Here is a 26,368-nt window from a genome sequence, read left to right as displayed (position 1 = left end):
ACAAGCTAACATCCCTGTCAGGTAATAACCTTTGGCCAATTAGATGTTAAATGTTATGAATCCACCAACAAAATTACTAGGGATTCTAGAAATGTACATATCTAAAATAATTACTTTTGAAACTTTCTATAAAATTTTCCAAAATCATTAAAAAAAACTTTATACTTGCCATGATTTTAAATTTTTATTAATAATTAAAAAAATCATTTTTATTTTTTAGAGAGAGAGGAAGGGAGGGAGGAAGAGAGGGGAAGAAATATTAATGTGAGAAATATCAATTGGTTGCCTCTTGTATTAATACATGACCTGACTGGGGACCGAACCCGCCACACAGGCATGTGCCCTGACTGGGAACTGAACTGGCAACCTTTCCCTTTGAGGGATGATGCCCAACCAACTGAGCCACACCAGTCATGGCGTGATTTTTATTTTTAATTATTAACATATGTTACTGATAACTGATAGCAGTATATGTAACATCACAGATTCAAAATCAATGAAATGTTCAAATGTTTACATGGTTCTAAAATGTTTACATAAGTAAATTTCTTAATGATTGTACTCAATATTCAAAGGTGGGGAAGGGAAAGACAGAGGGGTTGAGTTGGAGAGACATTATTCACCTTTCTTGGGACACCATTGAGGTGAAGTTTTACCATATACTTTCCACATGGGTTGTACTCTGGCTCACCATCCTTATTCTGAGGGTAAATTATGCTTTTATAAGGAAAATAAATATTGAAATAGCAACATTAATATTCAATATAACTATTATGCAGAACATTATACTTAGACATGCTATTGTCTTAGCAATTTAATAAAAATAAGCATGAGAATCTTTATAGTAGGCCTAGAAGAAAATTTCACTGTAATCAAAGTGCTTCTTTAATGTAAATAAATGAATAAAGTATCTTATGAGATCATATAGCATGGCATAAATTTCACATTATGAAAAATGCTAAATGTTAAATTAAATGGATATGTTTTAAGCCAATTGAAATGACCTAGTATCAGCCTTGAGAAGTAAAGAGAACACCATTTCAATTAACCACAACTAAGGCAGAGAGTGCGTTCAAACAACTCTGATAAAAGTCACATAAAATTATCCAGTACGATATTTGTGAAAGCAATGAGTATCAGTTTTCTTTCCCACACTGCATATTATGTACCTATGTGATTTTTACCCAAGAGGGTGAACAGCCTGAACAAAGGTCTGTGTGTAATTCGCTTTTGCACTTTCAGGACTTAACACACAAAACCACTCAGGGAAAGCTGTATGAAAACATTATGAAGCTTCATTTTCATAATGAACGATTTTAAGCTAATAAAACTTTTAAAAACTCAAAGAAAAACAATTTCAGTAACATTTCTGTGCCTTCTAAAGCAGTTCCAGCCAGAAGAAATGTTATTTCATATTACATATATTTTACATTTTTATATTAAAAGTTAAAGGTAAGATTAACTTTAACATATTTTATTTAACCCAACATCTCCAAAATATTACGATTTTGCAGTATAAAATTTGAGATATTTTGCCAATTTCACATTTTTTTGTGTGCAAAGTTTTCAAAATCTGATACATTTTACACTCATGACCCATCTCGATTCAGACTAGCCCCCTGGAGTTCAATGTCCACACGTGGCTGGGGGCCGCCATGTAGTACGTTGCAATTATAAAAATGACGTAATTTTACTTAGACTAATTTCATTTATTCCAAGGAGTATTTATTCTACATATATTAACTACATGCATTTATGTTCTTACACTGTTTTAGCAAATCTGTTCACATTTGCAAATCATCTGCTTAAAACACAAGGACCATAATATTCTGAGTGGTACGCTCTTCACTTTCTGTGCCAGTAAGGCCTGACTTTAAAATTCTAATTAGGAGACAATGATATGAAAAGGGCTGAAGGAACAAATATAAAATTTTACCTGGTAATCAACTTCTTATTAAATCGTCTTTCATAAGCTGCACTAATAGCCAGTGATGCAACAAAGGAGCAATCTGACACTATTGTCTGTTAATAAGAATTTATTAATATGTTTCATTCATTCATGTAATTCCAACATTTGCACAATATTTAAGCATTGCACTCAGCACCTGATTTTTCATTCTAAATATCTTGACTACTGCTTGAGTACGAAATACATAAAAATGCCATACAGCCAACTCACACATATTTTGTTCAAATAAACCCTTGAAAAACCAAAGTATTTCACTAAAGCTAATTTAGAATACTTAAATATGGATGATGCATTCCTTACATGAATAAAAGCATACTTACTGAACCACATTGTTTTTAATGACAAAAAAAATTAAAGGCATTTTTAAAGTTGGCTTACGACCAATTAAAATGAATGTGCATGTCAAAAGATTCTTGAATCATAGTCTTTCAGGACCATTATTTTATACTGATGTGGAAGACAACTAAGACTTCAATGCAAAACTTGACTGGAGTTTGCAAGAAAGCCATAGTGCCGTTTCAACCCTGAAGGGTTTTACATAAGCCCAATTTCCTTCTACCTTTTATATCTATTCTTATCAAAGGCGAAATTCACATTCTCAACTTTCTCATCTGCAAGCATGTATCAACAGTCAGGGTCTATCTAAAAACCTGTGATTGCTCAGAACAGTTATTCCCGCTTTTGTTACTTCAGTGTGTCTAAGCCCACGTGTCATGCACCTGCACATACAGTAAACATCTAAGGAGAAGAGTCAAACTATGTTCAAATTATTTTATCACGTCAGCTTTCAGATACAATGCATACAAAATAAGTGCTCACCTGCTTGATGCTGAAACTGGACACGGTGTAGATCATCACAGGGTTGCTGGTGAGCTCTTCTGGGCGCACCCATTTGGAAAACATAGCTTTTTGTTTAGGTGACAACGGTAGCTTGCCCAATCTATCGCTGAGGTAATAATAATAAAATTAATCTTAAATGACTCAAAGCCAAAATTAAATTTCCTTTTTTTTTATGGTATAGTGATCATAGCTATATTTACGTCACCTGAAAACAATCATCTGGTCAAATCTGGCTCTTTATACTAAACCATGAATCCAGCCAATCTGATCATCCTCCCCAATTTAAAAAAAAACAAAAACACAAACCAGGTAACTGAAAACAGAAGAACAACTTAAATTCATTAATACTTATTTAAAAATATAATTTAAAAAAAGATTTTATTTATTTATTTTTAGAGAGAGGGGAAGGGAAGGAGAGAGGGAGAGAAACATCAATGTGTGGTTGCCTCTTGCGTGCCCCCCACCAGGGACCTGGCCTGCAACCCAGGTACGTGCCCTGACTGGGAATCAACCCAGAGACCCTTTGCTTCGCAGGCAGGTGCTGAATCTACTGAGCCACACCAGCCAGGGCTAAAAATATAATTTTAAAGTTTAATATAACATGGTTATATTGAAGCAATTTAGTTTTGATAAAATGGAGTCATTAACAACGATATAAGCTGATTCATTCAAATGACCTAGGAAGCTACAGATCTTTCTGTTGGTTCCTGATAAACTCTTCTCTGCAAGGCTAATAATGAGAGTAGCTATCTACTGAGTAAATAACCACATACCAGGCACTATGCTAAAGTATTTTATAGACATTATTCATGGAATCCTCAAAACAATTCTATTAAAGCATATTTTTGAAAAGGGCTTAGTGTGATTAAATAACTTGCCAAGGTCAAACAGCTAAGTAGCAGCAGAACTAGTGTTTGAATCCAGGTCTCTGGTACCAAGTCCACCATTCTTATCTGTGGAGGACGGTGAAGGCAGGCTGGTGTTCAAAGCACAGGTTAAGTGTTTGGCAAAGCCACACTTGACTGCCTGCATCTGCAAAGCGGGGCAAGCCAGCAGCTGGCCACAGTCAGAACCCGCGGGGATAGAGAAGGAAACAGATAACCGCAAGCTTCAGCTGAACGCGACTGTAACCTTTGCAGAAGACACATTTATCGTTTAGGTAGCCTGGGAACAGAAAAGTCTTTGCCCGCAGCGTCTCCCTAAGCCTTCAAAAATTCCTTGAGCTTTATGTAGCCAACCCCTACAAAATAAATGCGGAGACCATGTTCAGGGTCATTGTCTCTCCATCCGAGGACAATCTCCACCTGGCCCCCGCTTTTCCTTAGTCTGTGTCGTGTTGTGTTTTTCTTAATCTCCCGTTGCCCCTACTCAGGGACCTCCACCCCGAGCTGGTGGCAGCACTTACCTATTACCCTCTACTCACTGTGTGTGTTGGCAAAATCTATTGTGTATTGTTTCTCTGAAATTGATGTAGAGCACAAAATCAAAAGCATCTACCTTTCCCTCAAACCTCTTCTAGAGCAAGGGCAACAAATCTTTGGGTTTCAAAAGATTTCTAGGATAGTACAAAGTGTATCATGTACAAATTAAAACAACTGAAACATTCTTTTTTAAAAAGAACATGCACAGATATTAGGAGAAATGAGGTTTTGTGGTTTGAGGAGATCTGCAAACTCCTGCTGAAGTGTTGGGTTTTGCACTGGAGGGCATCTCTGAACTGTTAAGAAGCCGATGTGTACTGTAAGTCTCTTAAAGTACAATACAATATGGTACATAACGTTTCTCAAAGTTTTCTGGTAATCATCTCATATATCTTACAGAACCGTTAGTGGTCTGGGTAACTAACATTTTGGTACCTGTGTAGTATCAAAAGGTGATTGTGAATAGAAAGTGAGCTGAGTGAATTTAGAAGAATTTAAAGACAGCCACCACAAAACTCTGAGGGAAAAGATGAGGCTAATTCAAGTGTACAATCCAGCTACTTGGTATTGTTACCCTGCCATGTGAACCACAGTACAGAGTAAACCCAACGCTCCTTAATATTCGTTTTCAAAAGTCACCACTAAATGCCAAATTAAATGTTCTTGTCTTATACATTTAAACATATTAAAAATATTTTATAAATATAATTTTTTTGGTAATACATGATCAGAACTGAAAAGAATTTTTAAAAAACCAATGGTTCCACCAAAGACTCATAAACTGTGAAGTCTTTTCTCATCACTCCGTTATCTTTGAATTTAAATATGTTTTATGTTGCTTTTATTCTGCTTACTCTCACCATAAAATCATCTAGCAAATGAGAAAGGAAAACATCTTGCCACTTAGGGCAGTCAGTTTTAGTATTTATTCTTGGTTTTCTCCCAGGTCTAATGAACTCAGTAAGAATTTACTGAGACCCCGCGATGCTGAATGCCAGGCCTCGTGCCAGGCACGGGAGTGCCACTTAGTTCAGACGGACACGTCTGCTGCCCTTAATGCCGCTTATTACAATCCAGTGTGAACTACAGGCAAAAGTAGTACAAGCAAGTAATCACATGCAAAAATGCATGATTTCAACTGTGACGAGGGCTATGACTAGATTAGGGGAGTTTGTACGGTACTATATTTTACTATTTTAATTATACTGTAAGCACTTTCCCATGCTATTTGATTCTTGGAAACTTGTTTGTTTGTGGCTGTATAATGTTCTTCTTATGGTTACTCTGTTGTATGAGCACTAAAAATATAAGGACTATCTTAATTTATTACACAAAGATTGGCATTACAAGTTTAGATCTCTACTTGAATATAGCTATTTGAGAGCACAGTATCTTCTACCCGTTCTCTACCTGTCATGCTTCATGAGCGCCGGCTGGTCTGCCAGTGAGAGAGGCCAACAGCTACTTTGAGTGCTGGCTGCAGGATAAAGCCAGTTCTTACGCAACTGACTCAGTCCTTAATGACCATTTCTTAAAAATCTGGGTGTGGTGGGGAGCATGTGGGTGTCAGGATGGGGGTGAATTTGAAGTTTAAAGTTTAAAACAGAAACAGTACGATGTGGTCTGCTTGCTTCCTGTTTAGATGGGCTTTAGGACCGACTGGATTTACACGGAGGCGAGGCCGGAGAGTGTGTTATATTTGATGACTTATTTGCAGACAAGCACTTATCCAGGGTGCATTATTCCCACTAGTTTGTTAAAGCTCCAGGTTGTGTTCTTACATTAAGAACAACATTCAGGAAACATCAGGCAAACTAAACTAATTTAGTTTAGGAAAAATTAGTTTAAAAAATCTTGCACTCAAAATACAATACTAGAATAACTGAATCACATGTTCACAATTACAATAATATAGGTGATATCTTTTTAGAATGTTTCCTAAAGTGAAATTAATGGTCAAATAAGTATAAACATTTGCAAAGTATTTGAAATGTACAGCCAAAATGTGTACTATAATTTAGTATTTAATGAAATAGTTATTTTTCTGTTAACCCTTATTACATAGTACTTGCTATATAACAAGCACCATTATAGGTGGTTTGTATTTCATTAACCCATTTAATTATCATTGTAACAGTATGAGGTGGATTCTATTATTATTTTAAAATCTAAAGCAGATTAAAAAACATGTGCAGAACCACATAGGGCAGGAAATTGAACAGCTTAGTTCTAGAATCTGTGCTCTTAACATCAATGCTATAAAGCTTCTCACAGATACAAAAGTTTCTTAGATCCCGAACAGTAACTAGCATCGCACAGCTTGCCTGAGTGAAGAAATCAGATTGATAACTTACTGGCTTTGAGATATCCAGCTTCTGCCCATCTAAGTACAGGGAAACACCAGAAATGAGAAAGCAGCTCTTTTATTCTTTATATATGCTGCATGTCATAAGCATTCAATTTTCTGATGTTTTCCAATAACATAACATGTCTACCACAGAAATTTTGAAACAAAAACATTTAAAAAAGTTAAATCACCCAATTTTGCTACCTATCAATAAAAACTAAACATTTTGCTGTATACCTTTACATCATTTTTCTGTATCTATAAATATATGAAAAGAAAAAAAATCTCAATGTTGTATGCATGATTTTCTATCTTTTTATTAGATTGCAAGCATTTTTCCTACATTTTTCAAGGACTTACTTTTTTATGGGAAGCATAATATTTAATAATATGGAGGTACCATTATTTAGTCATTCCCACAGTTAGATATTTAATTTGTTTCAGTAACTTTTTGCTTTAACTGATGCTTTGATAAATACTATATATATATATATATTATATTCACATATATATATATTTATATATCTGAATTTTGATTTCCTTAGAATGAATGGACGCTGGGAGTCTTGAAGCAAACGTGTTTTGAAGGCCCCTCACACAGGCTGCCAGTGCTGCAAGGCTGTGCCAGCACTGTCATAACTAACCCTTTCTTGAACTGTTCTTCTTAGTAAATGATGATGTCGTCCTTCTACTCCAGCTTTCCTTTCAGTGTTCTTTTTGACTTTCATTTCTGTTGTAGTCAAACGCCAAGTCAGCAAATACTCACTAAGCACCTACTCTGTGCCACGTACTGTGCTAGCCACCGTGAATATGATGCTAGGCAAAGGAGACCCAGGCAATGATAGGAGACGTACTCTTATCATGTTGCCCCACCTCCTTCCCATAGTCGCACTTCTCTTCCAATCAAATTTTTTCATTATAAACTTTAATTTCAAGGCCATAAATTTAGTGAGACATCAGAATGTGAAAAAAAGTACTGAAAAATTAAAATCTTAGAAGGAAAACTGTAACAGCGCTTACTTACCAGAAAGGCATCGGATAGGCAAAGCGTTCCCTCAGGTCGATGTGCATGAAAGGAACATATTCTACACCATTTATTTTTGATGTTGTCCTAGAAAACACAAGAAAAAATCTAAAGTAAGTGTTCAAATTACCAAACTTATTAAGTCCTTAAAAATTTCAATGACAACGTATGGTACAGTCATAAATTAAACCAACAATCTCATGTTGATATCTTTATTTGGACAAAATTTTCATAAAACAGTTAAATACCAGAAAATAACTGAGTCAATTCAATTCAGGAGAGTTATTTTTTAAGACTAACATTCTTCACGACAAAACGACAGTCTCAGGACAGGCCACGCCAGAGGCGCTGGAAGTGTCTTCCCCACCAGGGCACAAAATGTGTTCTGTCCCAAGTCCACAGGGAGAAAGCCCCTGCCTAGTTACATTGAGATTTAAAAACCATGACATTTGTAATTCTCAAAATACGCTCTTCACATTTTCCGGGTATCGGAATACAGAATGGATAGTGGAGAAGGGAAGTGTCATAAATAACATCTATGGCCTCTAGATAAGTTAAAGAAATGTGGTTTGCAGTAGCTTTGCATATTTTCTTCTTGTTTTGCGTATTGTTTATTTGTATATATTAACTATTTCCTTCTTCTGGGTCTTTCCCTCATTTTATTTAGAAGTAAGTGCAGGGTAGCTTCACACCTTAGTCTCCAGATACCAATGTTCAGGGAGACTGACTGAATTGAAGAAACACTCGAATTCAAAGGATACAATGACTGTGTATACACTTATTCTGAAAGGATGAGAGCTCTTTACCTGTATGAAGGATAGCTGCATTTTGTGAGGCAGAAATACAGAGTCGTTTTATTGTAGTATGGAATGTCGTATGTGTACAGAAGAGAGCTTTTGGATGCCGAGTAGCCCGAGTATCTGACTGTTATTAATGTATTGTCTCTCAAGTCCAAAACCACCCTATTTTTTATCCTGCTCTGTGTTGTGTTGGTTCATGTACAGTTTGCTAGGCAAGGAGAGCCAGACCAGTACGAGTAGAATTAAAATGTACAGCAGGAAAAGAAAGAAAAATGCCCTCAGAAAGCTGCTGGATAGAAAGGAGCCCTTTCAGCTCAATTTTAGGAAGTTAAAAATGAGCTTCACTTGCACAACTCTACGTAGGTTGGGTCCTACAGCCACACTGGCTCAGAGATTTATCCCATTTACACTAGCTCAGAATGCAATCAAGAATTTCCACATCACTGTTGTTTTGCATTTTTAACACCCTGCAGGGGTGTCCAGCCTTTGGGTGTCTCAGGGCCACACATTAAATACACAAACACCAATAAAAACAAAAACATCTCATAATGTTTTAAGTAAATTTATGATTTTTTGTTGGGCCGCATTCATAGCCGTCCTGGGTCGTAGCTTGGACACCCCTGCCCTAAAAAGCTCTTACGGACACTGAGCTGGCTTCCTAGATCAGAGGTTGGCAAACGTTTTCTGTAAAGGACCAGACAGAATATAGTTTTGGCTTTTTGATGAGGCCTCTGTCACAGTTTTCTAGGGGTTTTTTTCCTTCTTTTTTTGCAGCTCTTTAAAGAAATGTAAAAACCATTCACAACTTACAGCGGCTGAACCCCTAGCCTAGACTGCTATTTCAAGGTAACAATTTATTTCTGCCATTAGGGCTCTAGTTACAAAGCTGCACAGATGACTGATCGGTCTGCCACAGCTTCATTTTGCTCCCTAACCTTTAGTGCTCAATTTTGAAGAATGCTAGGATTTTCAGGAAAACATGTCTAGTAGAAATGTTAATACTAAAATATATTAGAACAAATTTTAAGTATTTCAAGTTGTGAGTATGTGACAAAATAGTTTATAATTACACAGTAATAGCATTATATACTGTATGAAAGAATGTGAGTATGACTCAGCAAAGCTAATGAGAATAAAATTACCTGTGTTGATTATGTTAACAAAATTGTTCATTACAATGAGTCATAAACTAATTTACCTGAGAACTTCTATTTCTTCTGCTGTGTATCTCTGTCCTTGTGCATCACACGCCTGTGGACTTATAAACGGCTGAGGTCTTTCAAGGAAGGGATTAATCCCTAGTGGAAAATGTGTTCTTGTTGGAGGTGGCTTTGGTTTACTATTGGTTGACTTGATTTTGCATAACGGCTTCGTTAAAGGCTCACTCAATGCTTCTGCTCTAAAAAGGAAAGGTACAGAAAAATTGTTCTAGGTTTTCTTCTCGTACTGCTTTCCAGAAAACAAAATTTACTTCAAGAACCACTCATGCATTCCTAATGTAAAATCAGTACATAAAATTCTTACATACTAATAACTGTTTACTACTTAAGCTGCTCCTAAAGATATCTTTGCAGACAATATTCTATTAACATTGAGTACTTATTGCACGTCAGATACTAAGCAAGGAGGACACAAGAATGTATGAAACAGTCCTGGCTGGTGTGGCTCAGTGGATTGAGTGCTGCCCTGTGAACCAAAAGGTCACCAGTTGGATTCCCAGTCAGGGCCCATGCCTGGGTTGCAGGCCAGGTCCCTGGTCGGGGGTGCGCAAGAGGCAACCACGCACTGATGTTTCTCTCTTCTTTCTCCCTCCCTTCCCCTCTGCCTAAAATTAGTTAAATAAATCTTTAAAAAATGTATCAAATACAACCCCTACTCTTAATGTGCTCATAGTTTTGTGGGGAAAGAAAGTAAACTATATCAAAAGTGACAGATGCTAAGATAAAGTATTACAGGCAAGTGAATGCACAGCAGAAGATATTAATGAACTGAGGAGAGGGTACACCAGGGAATGTTCTTTCTGAATTGATGTTTGAGCTGCAGAGAGGTCCACCTGGGGAGTGAGGAAGCATTACAAGTAGAGAGAACAGCATATGCAAATGTGTGCAAGTATGAGACAGCATAGTGAGTTAAAATAATTTCAAAAGAACGGATGCAATCTCTGTGAATAGTTCAAATGAGAGGCAGCAAGAGATGAGGCCAGTGGCAGGGGTTGGATTACAAGCCTCACATGATCAAAGAAATTTTGACTTTGTTCTGTCCAAGAACTAACATGCTAAAATATAAAAGCTCTTAACCTGCAGTTCATGTATGAGCCTCAGGAGTCTTGTGAATACTTTGAAATTATATGCCAACAAATTTTATGTATGTTGATCTTAGAGGATGGACCCATCATTTTGAACAGACCCTCAAAGGCGCCCATGACTGACCCCCCTGCCGCACACAGGAAACACTCAGAGAGTAACAGATGGGTTCCCTGCAAGGGTAAGGAAAGCCATCTATGACTCTGACTGATGACAGAAGTCAAAATGGAGAAGATAACTACAGGTCAAGCAGCCCTATCTTTAAGAATTGGGAAAAACAAACTAAAGGTTAGATGACGGTCAATGAAAAGATGACTGTTTTACATCAATAACCAAAGGGTTGGGGGTGCTACCTCGTCAGAGCCTCAAAAGGAGGTAATTTTATGAACTATAGCTAAAGAGCAATTTCTACCCTTTTCCTTTGTCAAGAGGTCTAATTCTATTGTGCAGGTCCATTCACTCTTGTAACAAATGCCTCCTGGGCACATACTGTATGTCCAGCACTCTGCTATGTGCTTGGTTGTAACAATGAACAAAACATACAACATTTTCTGTACTCACAGAGCTTGCATTGAGGTGATGAGGGTTGGCAGGGACACACACATTAACAACAAACATGATAAATGGTAAATTTCATATGTCTCAGAAAGGGGTGAGAGTTATGGAAAAGAACATTAGATTGAGGAAGCAGAATAAAAGTACTGAAGGAGGTTCGATTTTGTATTTTTAGGGCAGGCTTTATTAAGCGGTCACATTACAGAAAGAGCTGAAGGAGCTGCGCACGTTTGGGGTATGTGTATGGCTGTAAACTGGGTCATGCTCAGTTTCTCATCTTCCGTATTAGCTCTGGAAGGCTCTCTGGAAGTTCTCCTGTTTGGAAGTCTGACATCACAGAACAGAAGGGAAGTCTTCCATCTACAAATATCACAATCATTTTGTTCCACACACAGAAAAGGCTAAAGAAAACATTTCTTGATGCTATGTTTTGAATTTAAAGCAGGAACTAGAGAGAAATATGTTCACTCAGAGAAAGAAGGGAGACTAGATCTCTGGGAAGAGATGGAGACTTGTTACAAGCCCTAACACTTGTAGACAAATGTCACATTTAAGTGACACAATACACTGCCATCCATGGATAAGAACTCGAGTGACCAAAACTTGAGTAACCAAAACTCACCTATCTAGTGCCTGCCGAGCCAACTGTTTCAGTTTATTTTGCAGAGTTTTATCAGCAGTTTCAGAGGACTTAAGAGAAAGAGAGACAGAGATTCTGAAGCATAATTATTTAATTCCCTTAATCCATATTTCTAAGCAAAAAAAATTAACCATGCACATTACACTTCTTGAAATTATGAGAGAATAAACCATTTTCATTTTTTTCTTTTTTTTGAATTTATTTATTTTTATTCAGTTACAATTGTCTGCATTTTCTCCCCATCCGTCCACCCCACCCCAGCCAGTCCCACCTCCCTTCTCCACCTCTACCTTCCCCCTTGATTTTGTCCTTGTGTCCTTTATAGTAGCTCCTATAGACCCCTCTCCCCACTATCCCCTCCCCACTCCCCTCTGGCTATTGTTACAATGTTCTTAATTTCAATGTCTCTGGTTATATTTTGTTTGCTTTTTTCTTTGGTTGATTATGTTCCAGTTAAAGGTGAGAAGGTATCACTTAAAACAGTGTTGAGAACTCGCCATTGAGGTAAGCTTTAAGGCCACTTAACGTGGAACACGGCTGTATGACCACAGTGCCACGGGAGGCTGAGCAGCAGTGACCTCAGAAGACCAGGACTTACATCCTGTCTCAGGCACCCAGAGAAATCAGCCTAGATGGTTCTCCTGAATAAAACACCCTGGACAAAAAGCCAGAGCTTTAAACAACACCGGGACCACTCTACCACTTTAGCGCATCTTCCTGTCAAGTACACTGCTCTTACCCACTAGATGCCCCTTAAAGCCGACAGTCCCACCCAGGGCTCCCCAGAGAGCAGCAGAAACCACTCAGCACAGAGATTTTAACATCGCAAGTTAATACAGCTCTCCCAAACCACTACCTTAGTTTTTAGTGTATGAAATTGGGGGCGGGGGGAAGAGGGAGGGGAAGTTTATTCTAAATTCGTGATGGTAGATTCTTCCTGTAATACATTAATTTTAGTTATATGTAAAAAGGTTAAAAAAAAGAGTACATGTAATTTAGAAAACAATTGCTGAACAACTCAATCCTACTGCTGCTAAAATTTTAACAAGATGTTAAAACCCATGATTAATTTTCTACTCTTCAGAATCTTTTCATGAACAACTTACATTTATAATGACAGTTTTTTCTTTAAGAAATTAAGTAAAATTCACCAGCAAAGAGAGAAATTTCTTAGCACCATCCCACCAAACTTAACTTGCAGCCACACATACGGTTTTCAGACAGAGATCTACGGCTTCTGTGTACAGTTCTATAGCGTCTTCGACGTTCCCCTTTTCGTCCTCATCGAAGGCCTGCGTGACCAGGAAATGGGCGCGCTCCAAGTCCAACTGATGTTTTGATTTCAGAGGCCCAGCGCTCTTCGACTGAACTAGGACAGAAAAAAGCCAGAGAAGAGATATTGTCTATATATCCACCCAGGAAACAACATGCCAGTTTAATACATTTCAGACATTCTTTACCAAAACTCTATAATCCTGCATTTAAAAAGTTTTGTCAGGTAGAGTTGTGCTAAAACCACTGAACTGTACATTATAAAAAAGTGAATTCATGGTATGTGAATTTATTGGTATAGAATCAATGTTATTTTTTTTAAAAAATAAAAAGCTTTACATTTTGTCTCTTAAAGGTACATGATGATTTTTAAAACTTTAACTCTCAGTAACACTTCTCTGAAGTATGTATTAATCTCACTGATAAAATGAAGATACCAAAACTGGAAATGTAAAATAACTAGCTTAGGACTTCTCCGCCTTGGCACTACTGACATTTCCACTGGGCAATACTTTGCTGTGGACTGCCCTGTGCTTTGCAGCATTTTTCACAATATCCCTGGCCTCCGCCAAACTAGATGACAGAAGCATATTCCCCACCTCCCCCTAGTGTAAAACCCCCAAACCTCTCTAGACATTGCCAAATGTCTCCTGAGGGGCAAAATTCCTCCTACCTGAGAATGATTGACCTAGACTTAGGTTTCATACCTACGAGTGAAGGATAGAGACTGAACTTAGATTATTTAATTATTTATTAATGTCTAATGATGTCTGCACTTTTTATTGGCCTCCTGCCTACCAAGGGGTACCCCAGTTTTGCTGCCTTAAGACCTCAGAACTTTGGTGTCCCTGACCTCAGACACCACTCTGCTGTCCACAGTCCTGTAGGTGGTGGTTTCTGGATGGACTGCATGGCCTTGCTATTGTTCAGGGCATCACAAGGATCAAAGTCCTCCCCTTCTTTTAGTGGGTAGCAATCTCAGCCTCTAGCTTGACCTTGATGTTCAGCAGGGCCTTGTATACTCTTGGATCTGGCACAGCCCCTCTGCCCAGGTCTGAGCCAGCTCTGGGCCCAGCATCCTGTTGGGCTGTTCCATCTGCATGGCATAGTGGGTTTCCACCTTCCTCAGGCTGTTCTCCAAACGGGCCTTCTGATTTCTCATTGAATCCAGATCGACCTCCAAGGACTGGACTGTGTGGCTCAGCTCCATGACTGTCATCTCAGAAGTGCCTATCTCAGTTGGCCTGAGAGGTGACCACTGCGGTGCTCTCTTTAATTGGCCGGGACCACTACTTGTCTAGCTTCTCTCCATTCTTCTGAGCCAGCTTGTCATACTGGGCCCAGATGTCTACCCGCCATGATCTTGCCTGAGATTTGGGGGCAACGAATCCCACAGTCAACCCAGAGTTGGAGATATGGTTTTGTAGACCACTTACTACCTCCCCTCCTTATGGTTCTTCTTCAAGAAGAGCAGTTCCTCCTTGAGAGCTTTGATCCTTGTCTCCAGCTACAGCTGGTAGTATCAGTGTCATCCATGACCTTCTGGAGCTCACTGACGCCACTCTCCACAGACTGGTGCGTGCCCAGCTCTGTTTCATACTTGACTCTGATGTCACCAGCAGCAAGATGGTCATTACCAATCTGCAGGTCAATGCGAGCACTGTCCACAGAGCTTGCGAAGATCTGAGCCCTCAAGTCCTTGATGGTCTTGAAGGAATGCCCCCAGTCTCTGACCTGAGGTCCCCTTTTCTCCAGTCTTCCTGGATTTTTCTCTCTCGTCTCTGATTATCAGCCTCCAGACTCTTTACCCTCTTCAGGTAGGAGGCCAGGCAGTCAATCAGGCACTGTATAGTCTCTTCCTCGCTCTGGACACGCCCTGTGCAGGCCAGACTCCCGGCCATCCCTGCAGCCAGGCCTCTGGGCCACCAGCAGTCCAGTCCCCCAGTGTCTGCACAGACCCTGGCCAGGCTGCTGGCTGGCTGGACCTGGAGGCGGGGCGACAGCACAGAGCCCAGGGTCTGGTAGTCTGTGGAGAAGCTGGACTGAGTGCTGAAGCTCATGTTGTTTGGGAAGGAAGCCGAGAGGCCAAGAACGAGGTTCAAGCTGCCTCAACTTAGATCTTTTAATTCCAAGTCTGGAGCTCTTTATTCTAGACTGGTGAATTTCCCACCCCAAAAGCAACTCATTTCTCAAAAGTCTCTTCACTGTCAGCAGATTTTATGTGTTTTAAAACTTGGGTTTCTGAACAAGATTTTTATTTGATAAATAATTCTTCTCTTTAAAATAATTAAGGAAGCCATTTAATTCTCTACAGATTACATTTCCTTTGTTGAATAAAATGGGTCAAAAACTGGCGAAAGAATTAAGGTACATTATTCTTTAAACACCCTTTTGAACTTTACTTCTATTTTTCTGGCAAGTGTTTATTCTTTCAGGAGATAAGGGTTGTCTCAATCTGTGTCTCATTATCACGTTTATAAACTTAAGAACTTCATTTACTTGGTTGGGAAAATAAAGTTCCTTTGATTCATGTCAATGTACCTCTTTATCAAGTGGGGCCCTGATGCACTGGCAGTCTGTATTTTAATAATTTCTGGGACCTGTCTTAAAGTAAACCACCTGGCTTTAAAGGGAACTGTCAAAACAAGAAATCCAATCATCAAACCACTGTATCCTAACGATGTGCTTATAACTACTGCCCCTGTCTATTCAGAATGCATGGTTTAGGAATGTGGCATGAAGTCTATCAGGTAATGCTGAACAGGCAAAGATTCCTCTAAGCCAGTGACTTTCAACCGGTGTGCTGCAAGAATTTTCACAACGGGAAATACCTATTTCGTTAAGGGCACTGACCTCTTTTCCCTTAGACTGTCAAATAAAAAAAAATGACAATAGCCAACACAAAAATAGCCATCTGGTGTGAATGAATCAAAATTATACCTATTTTTTTTGTCAGATTGGCAAAAACTATATTTTTTGGTGTGCCACAGAATTTTAGTAATTAGCTTATGTGTGCCATGAGAGGAAAAAGGTTGAAAATCGCTGCTCTAAGTTGCTTGTGGCTTTATTATATGGCCACAGTAAAAAGGGTTAAAAAGATGAATGAATTTCTGAAACAAAATGTCAACAGGTGATTACTCTCTTTCCTACCCACGTGAACAGCAGATTTTGACAGAAACCCCTCACCTCTAACAACACTGTGATCATTAAGCCTGTGAGTCCTTGTTTTACAGCATTTGCCATGCTGTTTATGCAGAACAAAAATACAAGCTGTGCCAGGTCTCTGCTCATGTCACTTTTCCAAGGTATGGTTTAAAAAGAGTGTAGCCAAGGCCTTTAGGTTGATGATACTGATATGTAATAGGACAGACTGTGAACCTCCTGCTGAAGTCTTTAAACCCTGAGGAGGAATAGTCATTTAATTTCAACATCAGGAGAGGGAATGTGGCAGATTTTAAAGCAGCTTTTAACAGGGTCCTAATCCTGATACCGTCAGAATGTAACTAATTCACTCCCTCAATACTTCTGGAAAATTAGGAGACTGGACTGTAATATCTCTGGGATTCCTCTTCACAGATACATCACGTATTTACATATTATGACTTTTAAAGCTGTGATTCCCAAAAGAGGAATGAGCAGCAAGAGACGGAGGATCAAGAGACCTCATATCTTGAGGAAAGGAAACACAAGAGGAAAGAGAAACACAGGGGGCGAGTAAGAGGTGCTGGAAGAGAAGAAAAAATACGGTCACAAGTTTAGTCGTCTTTTACTAACCTGCTGAATGTAAGGCCTGAACTCTTTCCAGATACTCATTTATTTTTTCTTGAATGTGTTCGAGGCTTGATCCTGCCATCTCAGCATAAATTAATGCTTGTGCAGCTTCCTAAAAATAAGAATTTAAAGGAATTTAATAGATAAATTATAATTTAAATTTTCTTCACCACTTTCTAACTCACTATTGGTTTCTATGAATGACAAAACAAGAATGTCCTTAGGATATTAGTAGTTTTTTCATAAAGTAAACGAGTCATATAATTTTCCAATACTTTTTTTCCTTAGTTCTCAATGCTCCCAACTTTCTCATACTGTTGAAAATTTACAAACTCAAACAGGAGAGACTGATTTCCTGTTTGACATTTTCTTAGAATAGGTATGGTTTATGTTTTCTATTTTCCTTTTTCTTTATGCAATAGGTCAGACTTAAAATACTGTCAAAGGGTGGCATATTTAAAAGTAGATTTCAGTTACATGAAACCAACTTATCTTAATTTAGAAAACCCGGATTCATCTTCCAGTTATCCATGCTATAACTTCCACAACTAGTTATGCTGTGGCTACTGAGAAAGAGCCTCCCCTCTCACCACCGTTTCAGGGAGGTTGCCAATGCTACTACTGTGAAGGACCAGAGCATGCTCTCTCCAAATAGCAACACCTTCTCTGCAGTAACCTAAGCAGGCACACTTCATGAAGCCTCATGGCTAATTGTCTGGATCCAAAGAACATCACTTTTAAATCAAGTTATTGGTGCAGGAGTGGTTTCATTGGACCTAACAAAATCAATAGCAAGAGTACAGTTTTGACCCAAATGGGAATTCAGTCTAAAGGCTATGTGGGTAGAGGAGCTATGATTTCCTCACATTCTGAAAATCAGGTATTTCAGGGGGGGAAAAATAGTATAACTTTACATGTAAACATTAAACATTGCATCTTACATACCATCCTTATCTAAATACATTATAGCTACACTTAACTTCAATAAACTGATGTAATATATATGCATGTAAATGTATATTTTGTCCCTTTAATTATCTTGCATGTCAATATTGATTTCCCAATTATTTTGCTTGAAAGAAATAAAGCCAATTTTTAAAATTGCTGGTATCAATTTTATTTTACTCATATCTATTTGAAAGTGATGAATAACTAGGGAATCCCTAATAGAACAGTATTAAGACAGTAAATACTAAGTATCTCATAAAGTTTATATAAATAGTTCTTAGGAGCAAAGCACTTCTGACTTTCTCAAGGATACAAAATTCTTCCTGATGACATGCATATAATTCCATAGCAAAACAAGAGGCACTGCACAGTATTTTCTTTTGCTTTAGAAAAAGCTATTTTGCATTTTAACCTATTTACTATTTTAACCTATGAATATTTACTAGTTATTTCACAAACCTAAAAGACACAGAACTGTACTTTTAAAGAAATACCACCTTCATGAAATTGTCCAAAACAAGTCCAAAAGAAATGATTCTGAAACAAAGTATATATAAGTCTCCAAATATGGATTATAAAATGAAGGCAATAAAATATTAATCTGAGAAAAGCAAACTACACATTACTGACAGCATATCTGTTCATGGAAAAAAATTACTACTATTTGGGTTATCAAAGGCTGAAATTCTTTCTAAAAGAAAAGTGACAATATGTAAAGATACAGCTACCTCCATGAGGAGGAAGAGGGCATGGCTAGATCTGGAGGGGTGTGTTGCGAATCCTCAGGATTGGAGAGCAGAGGGTGGAATGTGGAAGCTCAAACTCTGATTTGGTAATTCTGCCCTGAATAATAAGTGACAGGATTAGCTAACTATTAACTACCCATACCTAACTACTGCCGCCATCAGCAGTTCAACGGTGGGCACTGCCATTAAGACTGCAACCAGAGAAGTGGTCATTCCAAGGCTATGACCAGACCTCCCACTAGTGGCAGCAGCCTGGGTGGGCGTGGGGGTGCCGGGCCTCTATACCCGGGTCACATCCCCCCTGAAAAGGAGTGCAGGGAGAAGGATAAAAGCAAAGTCCAGTGGGCCTGGATGCCTCGGAAGCTGGACCCCCGCCCCTTGGACGGAACCTGCGCTTCCAGCTTACCTTGTAGTAAAACACCGCCTCGGAATAGCGACCTTCGTGGTCGCGCTGCACCGCCAGCCGGGCGAATTGCACCGCGTCCCGCTCCAGCGCGGACGAGTCCATGGTGCCGAGGCCCCGCACGGAGGGAGGGAGTGAAGCCCTAACACAGAGTGTCCTCGCCCACCCGCTGCGCACCAGCAAGGCAAGGCAAGGACTCCGGATCGCGGATCGCGGTGGAAGGACCCGCGAAGTTTACTTTCGGCAGCCAAGGAAGAAGAGTGGCCCTTCCCAGCAAGGGCCTCCGCAACGCCGGGCCCCCACAGCGTAACTCCTACACCAGCCAGTGGGGCGGCCCCACTTCGAGGTCTCCACGTCTCCGGCCCCGCCCACCGGTCTCACTGCGCAAGCGCAGTCTCAGGCTTGGTTGGTTCTATGGGGCTTGGGCGGTGGAGCCCAGACTCCTCGCGGGATTACGGAGCGGGTGGGCATGGCTGGGCTAGTTCGGGTTTGTGCGCACGTGACCATCACGGCGCCGGTGATTGGGTGGGCGAAAGGAGGACTACGTCTGAGTCCCGGTCACCTACGCCGTCTGCTTGGTGGTGGCAGGTGGACGGAGGCTGTTGTTGGCGGCAAGCTGGCAGAGGGATGCACGCTTCTTACCCTTTTTTTAATCTACTAGAAGGAAGGTTCAAAGAGCCAACAAGAAGCACTTCCCAACACATCTGGACTGAGACTTTAAAAATTAGGAAAGTAAAAAAGGACATTCACAGGACAATCTGGGATTCTTTTAAGGTACCCTTAATAACGTTTATTTTTCACAAACTCACTCTTGACCAAATATGCAGCACCCCAGTGTATACCCTAAGTATCGATTCAATTGTCAACAATATTTTCACTCATACTCATCCTTAGATTAAGTTAAGAGTTGTTGTAATACAATAATTAGGTAATTATTTGATTGTCTTCTCCCCCTGAAAAGTCTGAAATTAGCAATAATAAAAATGAACTAGTGGTAGGCGCCACAATAGGGATGAAACCCAAAATTCGTGCTGAGTCGATGAAGCAACATGCAAGATTACATACTGCTTGGTTCCGTTGATAAGAAATAAGTGTGATCAATATGGCCAGAAATCAGATCAATTGGGAAGGGAACGTTTGGGGTGGTGGAACTCTCTTGATGGTGGGGTGCCAAAATGTGTAGATTTGTCAAAACCCATCACACTGTACATTTTAATGTGTGTTTTTAATTTTTTCTTAATTATACTTCAGTAAATTTTAGTTGGTCTGTGTAAAAAAGGAATTAATTTCTTAATATTTTCGCTCTTCATATTTGGGGAAGTTAATAATGACTATTTAATCGTCCTGTTGTAAAGAAGACAGGTGAAGAGACTTTGCCTGTGCCTGGCACAAAGATGGTTCTCAGCCAACAATTTTATAATGGAAGCAGGGATGTTTTCTGGCCTTACCAGTTTTGTCCCAGTGTTGAGCATAAACCTTGGTCCAGAGAAGATGCTCAATAAATATTTTAAAATGTTGAATCAGTGAACTCCCTACTAAATATATTCAATGCACCCCCCCATCTTGATTCTGAAGAATAAAATAGAAATTCCTTGTCCTGCGCAGGTGGCTCAGTTGGTAAGAGTATTGGCTGGTGCACCAAAAATCTGTCGGTTCTATCCCGGTCAGGGCACATACCTAGGTTGCTGGTTTGATCCTCCATCAAAGAGATAGAAGAGGCAACTGATTGATGTTTCCCTCTCTGTAAAATCAATAAACATATCCTCAGTGAGGATTAAAAAATAAAATAAAATGTAAATTCCTTAGCACAGAGTAGAGGGTCCCTTAGAACATGTGTTCAGACCACATTTGCAGTCAGTCTTGAGCAGATTGACCCCCAAATTACAGCAGATGAATGCAGTTTCACTCACTCAGAGCTGGACTTCTATGTCTAATGCTCCTTCTCCAGTCGCAGCTTGTAGAATTGCTGTAACTGTAATCCCCCAGATAACTGTAATCCCCTCCTCAAACTTAATTATTACTTACACATTTAATGTTTATTCTTTGGTCATTTATTCAGTGGACACTGAACACCTACATTGTACTGGGCACACAGCTATACATGGAAGACAGAAAGACATAAGAGATTGAGATAAAGCAAGTTAAAAGCAACTTGCAGCTTCAAAATATCTATCTTAAAACTGAGTCTTCTAATCCATGGACACTGTAAACCTCTTCATTTCTCCAAGACTTCTTTAATTTTTCAGCAATGTTTTATAGTGTATAAGTCTTATATATCTTTTGACAATTTTTGTCTCTATAAGCATTTCATATTTTTAATGCTATTGCAAATGATACTGCTTATTTAGTTTCAATCTCCAATTGTTTTCATTAGCATACAGAAATAGAATTGAATATATATATAAACATTGTACTCCGCAGTCACAAACTATCCAGAAAACCCTGAGGCTTTGCTGGCGCCATCACAGGCCGCCTCTGTGGAACGTCTGCCAGGATGTCCAACAGCACCCCCACCTTAGCCAGGTCTGTGACGTTGACCACCGTGGACAGAACATGTCCAGTGTTAAGGACTCAGTGCAGCTCGGTCACAGTAGGGAGCCCATCCACAGGGAGAGCTGGGAGGGACCCAAGGGAGGGGTGAGCTTGAGAAGACACTAGTCAGCACACACGCCCAGCTTGGGAACCCCAAGCTGTTGACTATTGATTCCTTCGTTCCTTTCTACATACAGCTTCAGAGTCAAGCAGCAAAATCAAGTTTTGAAATTCAGACTCCTGAGGGGCTTATGGAAGTGGCATTGTTCTGGGACTCTGTAGGTGGAAAAGAGAGTATTATTAGTAGTTGTAGTATTACTCTTTTTAAAGCTGCCAGCCCAGAATGGTCACTTATTACATCTGTCATCATATGAAGAATTGGGAAGAATTAAGAAAGGCGAAAATAAGAGCAAAGCAGAGAGGAAGAGAGGGATGCTTCAGGCTCTGCTACAGGCAGGAGCACTGAGCCCAGTGTATCGGCAGGATTATAATTCTTTGGGTCGACTGTGGGAAAGTGATGGAATGGGAGTTTAGAGGGGAGCTTCTCACATGCTGGCTGAACCGGGGTCAGGTGGGCTTGTTCGTAGCTTGCCTGCTGGGCTCCACCCCCAGGGCTTCTGATTCAGTAGGTCTGGTGGGGCCCTGGCATTTGCATTCTGACAGGTTTCCAGGTGATGCTGCTGCTGCTGGTGCAGACCCTCTCCCCACTTTTTCTTCTACATGTCTAACTTTGAAATTTATTTTTCATCTGACATAATTTTAATAGCTTTATAAAGTAGGATATACAGAAAGCAGAAAATATGAAAGATAATTGAATTGTCACAAAGTGAAAAACAAAACACTTGCAAACACTTTCCGGACGAAAAACTAGAACGTTACCCACTCTCCAGAGGCCCCCTCACACCCATTCCATGTACTATTTCCACTTTCCTCCCTAAAGGTAATTTCTACCCAGATGTCTAAACACAAAGTTCTTGTTACCTGATTTGGAACTTCATGTACACTGAATCATGCACTATGTAATCTTTCCATTTAACTTGTTTAATGAGGACCCTTTCTAAAGGAGCCACACCCCCCATTCCATTTCTGAGTAAATTTGAAGAACCAATTGGCTTTATTAAGTGATTCATGAATCAGCATCCCGCTTAGCAGTTTGAAGGGGGATCTGGAACTGAAGGTATGACCCATCCTGGTTCCAGGAGACCACACACAGTTCCACCTTCGTGCTCTAGGAGGACTGCAAGCCATGGAGATGGTATGTGAGCCCTTGTGCTCCAGGGTGAGATGCCCAGGACACAGATAAAGACCACCACCCAGGACACAGATTAAAGAATCCCTGGTCTACATATTAAAGAATGCTGCAGCTTTTAATCTGATAAACCTTTTCCCTGAATTCTATACCCCTTAGCCACTCGTTTCTTCTCTTTATAAAAAGGGTCAGTTTGAAATGGAACACAAGACGGTTTATTAGGGTACATAACCTGCCATCTTCTCAGATTGCTGGCCATCTGAATAAAGTGCCCCTAAAGATGAAAACCCCCCCAAAACTTGTTTATGAGATTTATCTAGGATAGTAATCTATATTATTAATACACTACATACAATTTATTGATCTATTTTACTACTGGGGAATATTTGGAAATTTCCATTTGGCTTTATTATTAATACAGAGACCACACTTTGAGAACCACTGTTCTAGAGAAAAACAGAGGCCTGGGAAGCTCAAGGCCTGTTCTCAGCTGTTGACTGGCTCTGTGGCCTTGAAATTCCAGCGCTCAGGGAGAGAGTATATTGTGCTGAAGGTGCCAGCACAGACTGAGTGAGTCCGTGTTCTGGGACTGTCCTGTCCTTTTCTCCCTCCATCCCTCTCATCCATCCTTCCTCCCTTCCTCCCTCCCTTCCTTCCTTCCTTCCCCATTTTTTCCTCTATGACCCTTCAGGATACTTTGCTTTTCATCCTGCACTGCTTTCCTAGGCTCCACCATCTCACACGTCTTATAAGGAGACAAAACTTTGTGGGTTATCTGCGTGCAGGTGGATGATCCTGAGGTGCACCCACACCCCCTCCAGACTCCACCCTTGATGCTTCAGTCCCTGGCTTCTTACAGAAACAGCCAACTTCCAGCGTCCCCCTTTCCATCCCACGTGATGGGAAAGTGGAATAATTTCCCTCCCCACAAACATCACCCTCACAGGAAGAGCAAAAATAACTGTTGGTTCTTGGTTTCTTGGTTATCTTGGGTCACTCAGTCTGATAAGGGACCAATTTTGCATGCCATTGAAAGATGGAGGATGGAGTATCCATGTAGGTAATAATGTCATCTGTAATTCTGCCTGGTGCCAGAGGTGGAAATGGGGAGGACAACAATGTGTCAAGTTCCTGTCTCTCTGTGAATTTGAGGACACAAACTAAAGTTTGGAATATGATGGTGATGAAAAGGAGGGTGTTATATCTTTTTAAAATTTTTTATTTATGTTTTATCTTTTAGAGAGAGAGGTAGGGAGGGAGAAAGAGAGGGAGAGAAACATCGATGTGAGTGAGAAGCATCTGTGAATGAGAAACATCCATTGGTTACCTCTTGTATTCACCAAGCCCACAACTCAAGCATGTGCCCCTACTGGGAATCGAACTGGCAACCTTTGGCTTTGCAGGACAATGGCCAACCAACTGAGCCACACCTGTCAGGGCAGGAGGGTATTGTATGTCAATAAAAAAGCCAAAATGAGAAGGGCTGGTTTGGTGCAGCTACCTCGTCAGGACCTCACAAGGAGACAGCCAATTTATTAATTGTATTAATTCATGCTATATATTGAAATGCAATTCCTATCTTTTGTCTTTGTCCACAACACTCCTTAATTTCTCTATTTTTAGCAGACCCCCGTCTCCTCTTTGGAAACCCTTGAAATGTGACTGGCCCAAATTGAGAGGCACTGTAAGTATAAAATTTATACCAGGTCCCAAAGACTTAGCACAAAAGAGAATGCAAAATAGACAATTATTTTTATATTGATTACATGTCGAATACTATTTAAAATTTATCGGATGAAGTAAAGTATATTTTAAAATAGGTTTCAGCTGTTTTTTTTCCTTTTTTACTTGTTTGCTGGAAGGTTTAGAATTACGCACCTGGCTAACATTCCATTTCTTCTGTCCGCGTTTTTCTTAGACAAGACACTCCATCAGGGCACGCTAGACTGTAACGTGCTTTTCAAGCAACAACTTAGTGGTGTTCTAGTCACGTGGCACATGTTGGTGAAGCAGAGGCTGAGCTGGATAAAGAGGCGTCTTGTTGGAACATTTGTGAAAGAGAGTGGGAGGCAGAAAGACTGGCAAGGGGAACTGTCAGCCTGCCGCGCAGACCTGACAGGGTCTCTTCCAGTGCAGTGGGGAGCTCCAGAGCAAATACTGTTCTTTTTGAGGTGCCCTCTTTCAGTACAGATGTGCAGGCCCTTGCCCGGCTGCTTTGCTCAGTTATTGATCGGGGCTGTTCCAAGAAGAGCGTACCTTCCACTGAAAGCTGAAGCTGGCATGACTGTCAGCTAAGCAAACTCTTCTCAGCGGGGCAGGGAGTTCCTTCCGGAAGGGGGTCCTAAGTAGAACAGAGCCCGTAGATGTGCAAACTTGGCTCATGATGTTTAGAAATAATTATTAGAATTAGTTGTTATTGAAAAATCAGATTTTCATACCCACACTTGAACTTTTGGCTTCTCTTGGAGAACAAATACGAGGCCCACATGACTTTCTTAGAGCAACTGCCTAGAGTGGAGCAGTGGCTGCCGGATTGTGTGGGACTGAACTCTCCAACTTCCTTCCTCCACCCAGCCTGCTCACACGCTGACAGTGTTTGCCTGCGGGAGGGCTCTCACGTGCCCGGGAATGTCCCAGAGAACCCTCAGACTGGAAACCACTGAGCTCTGAATCTCTCCCAGCACAAAGTTTATAGCAGGTGTGAAATAGACGTTTATTACATGGATAAATGAGTGACCCAAGTCCCTTCTGGGGCAACGTGATACTCAGATGTAGTTCTCCAAGAAGACGCAAGGTGGTGGTGTGCGCTCAGAAATCCACCTGCATTCACTGCTGCACCCACAAAAGACAAACATTAACATCTAATTTTCTTGCCATTGGGATGTAAAATGTAGCGTGAGGAATATAGTCAATAATATTGTAATAACTCTACATGACGTCAGACGGGTACAAGAGTTACCAGGGTGATCACTTCATAAATTATATTAATGTCTAATCATTATGTCAGGTGTTTTCTTCCAAACCTAAAATGAATATAATGTTGTATGTCAGCTGTGATTGAAAAAGGAAAAATCCTGACTTTGTGTATAGTGTGACTTTAAATTCAGTTGGATGTGAATGTGTGTAAGTAATTTCTACTAATATACTTTACACATATCCTAATGAGTATATCTGTCTATACACATGCACACGTATATAATAAAATGTTTAAAATTAGAAGATACCTAATTAGGACATATATAACTAAAATATATAATTAGGATGTATATGATATGGATAAATGGAATTACAATATATAACAGAATATCTATGTATATAGTTATATATGTTTAAATTTAGATATATAATGAAGGTATACATATGTAATTAGTGTCTAACAAAATATATATACAGTTCAGATATATATGAAATTAGGGTAAGTAATCGAATATAACATTTATAAACAATTAGGATGTATATGATTATATTGAACCATATGAAATGGCTACTGTTACCCTCAAAAATAGCAATTTTATGTAGTTGAACCTAATGTTTCAAATGGGCCAAAG

The 26,368-nt window shown here is 39.8% G+C and overlaps 2 protein-coding genes across 9 annotated transcripts in view; one reads left to right on the top strand and one right to left on the bottom strand.

The window, feature by feature from the left end:
* Positions 1-19,237, bottom strand: part of CAPN7 (calpain 7) — a 38,711-nt gene extending 19,474 nt beyond the window's left edge. For both annotated transcript variants that reach the window (XM_024565771.4, XM_045200012.3), the window contains exons 1-9: positions 19,043-19,237; positions 16,946-17,054; positions 13,111-13,268; positions 11,882-11,949; positions 9,600-9,800; positions 7,602-7,688; positions 2,789-2,915; positions 1,937-2,022; positions 624-717 (exon numbers count right to left, since the gene is read on the bottom strand). In XM_024565771.4, coding sequence (XP_024421539.1) covers positions 624-717; positions 1,937-2,022; positions 2,789-2,915; positions 7,602-7,688; positions 9,600-9,800; positions 11,882-11,949; positions 13,111-13,268; positions 16,946-17,054; positions 19,043-19,144 — 1,032 coding nt within the window. In that variant the 5' untranslated portion in view covers positions 19,145-19,237. The remainder of the gene's footprint in view (positions 1-623; positions 718-1,936; positions 2,023-2,788; positions 2,916-7,601; positions 7,689-9,599; positions 9,801-11,881; positions 11,950-13,110; positions 13,269-16,945; positions 17,055-19,042) is intronic.
* Positions 19,238-19,610: 373 nt separating this feature from the next.
* Positions 19,611-26,368, top strand: part of LOC112309556 (collagen alpha-4(VI) chain) — a 131,944-nt gene continuing 125,186 nt past the window's right edge. For 4 of the 7 annotated variants that reach the window (XM_053930298.1, XM_053930292.1, XM_053930294.1 and 1 more), the window contains exons 1-2: positions 19,611-19,813; positions 24,444-24,504. The gene's annotated coding sequence lies outside the window, so the exon portion shown is untranslated. The remainder of the gene's footprint in view (positions 19,814-24,443; positions 24,505-26,368) is intronic. The other 3 variants (XM_053930300.2, XM_053930297.2, XM_053930296.1) reach the window with 2 other exon arrangements.

Source organism: Desmodus rotundus, chromosome 8 (assembly GCF_022682495.2).
Source record: "Desmodus rotundus isolate HL8 chromosome 8, HLdesRot8A.1, whole genome shotgun sequence".
Taxonomy (NCBI): domain Eukaryota; kingdom Metazoa; phylum Chordata; class Mammalia; order Chiroptera; family Phyllostomidae; genus Desmodus; species Desmodus rotundus.
The sequence above is the reverse complement of the archived record's forward strand: the minus strand, read 5'-3'. Positions and strand labels throughout refer to the sequence as shown.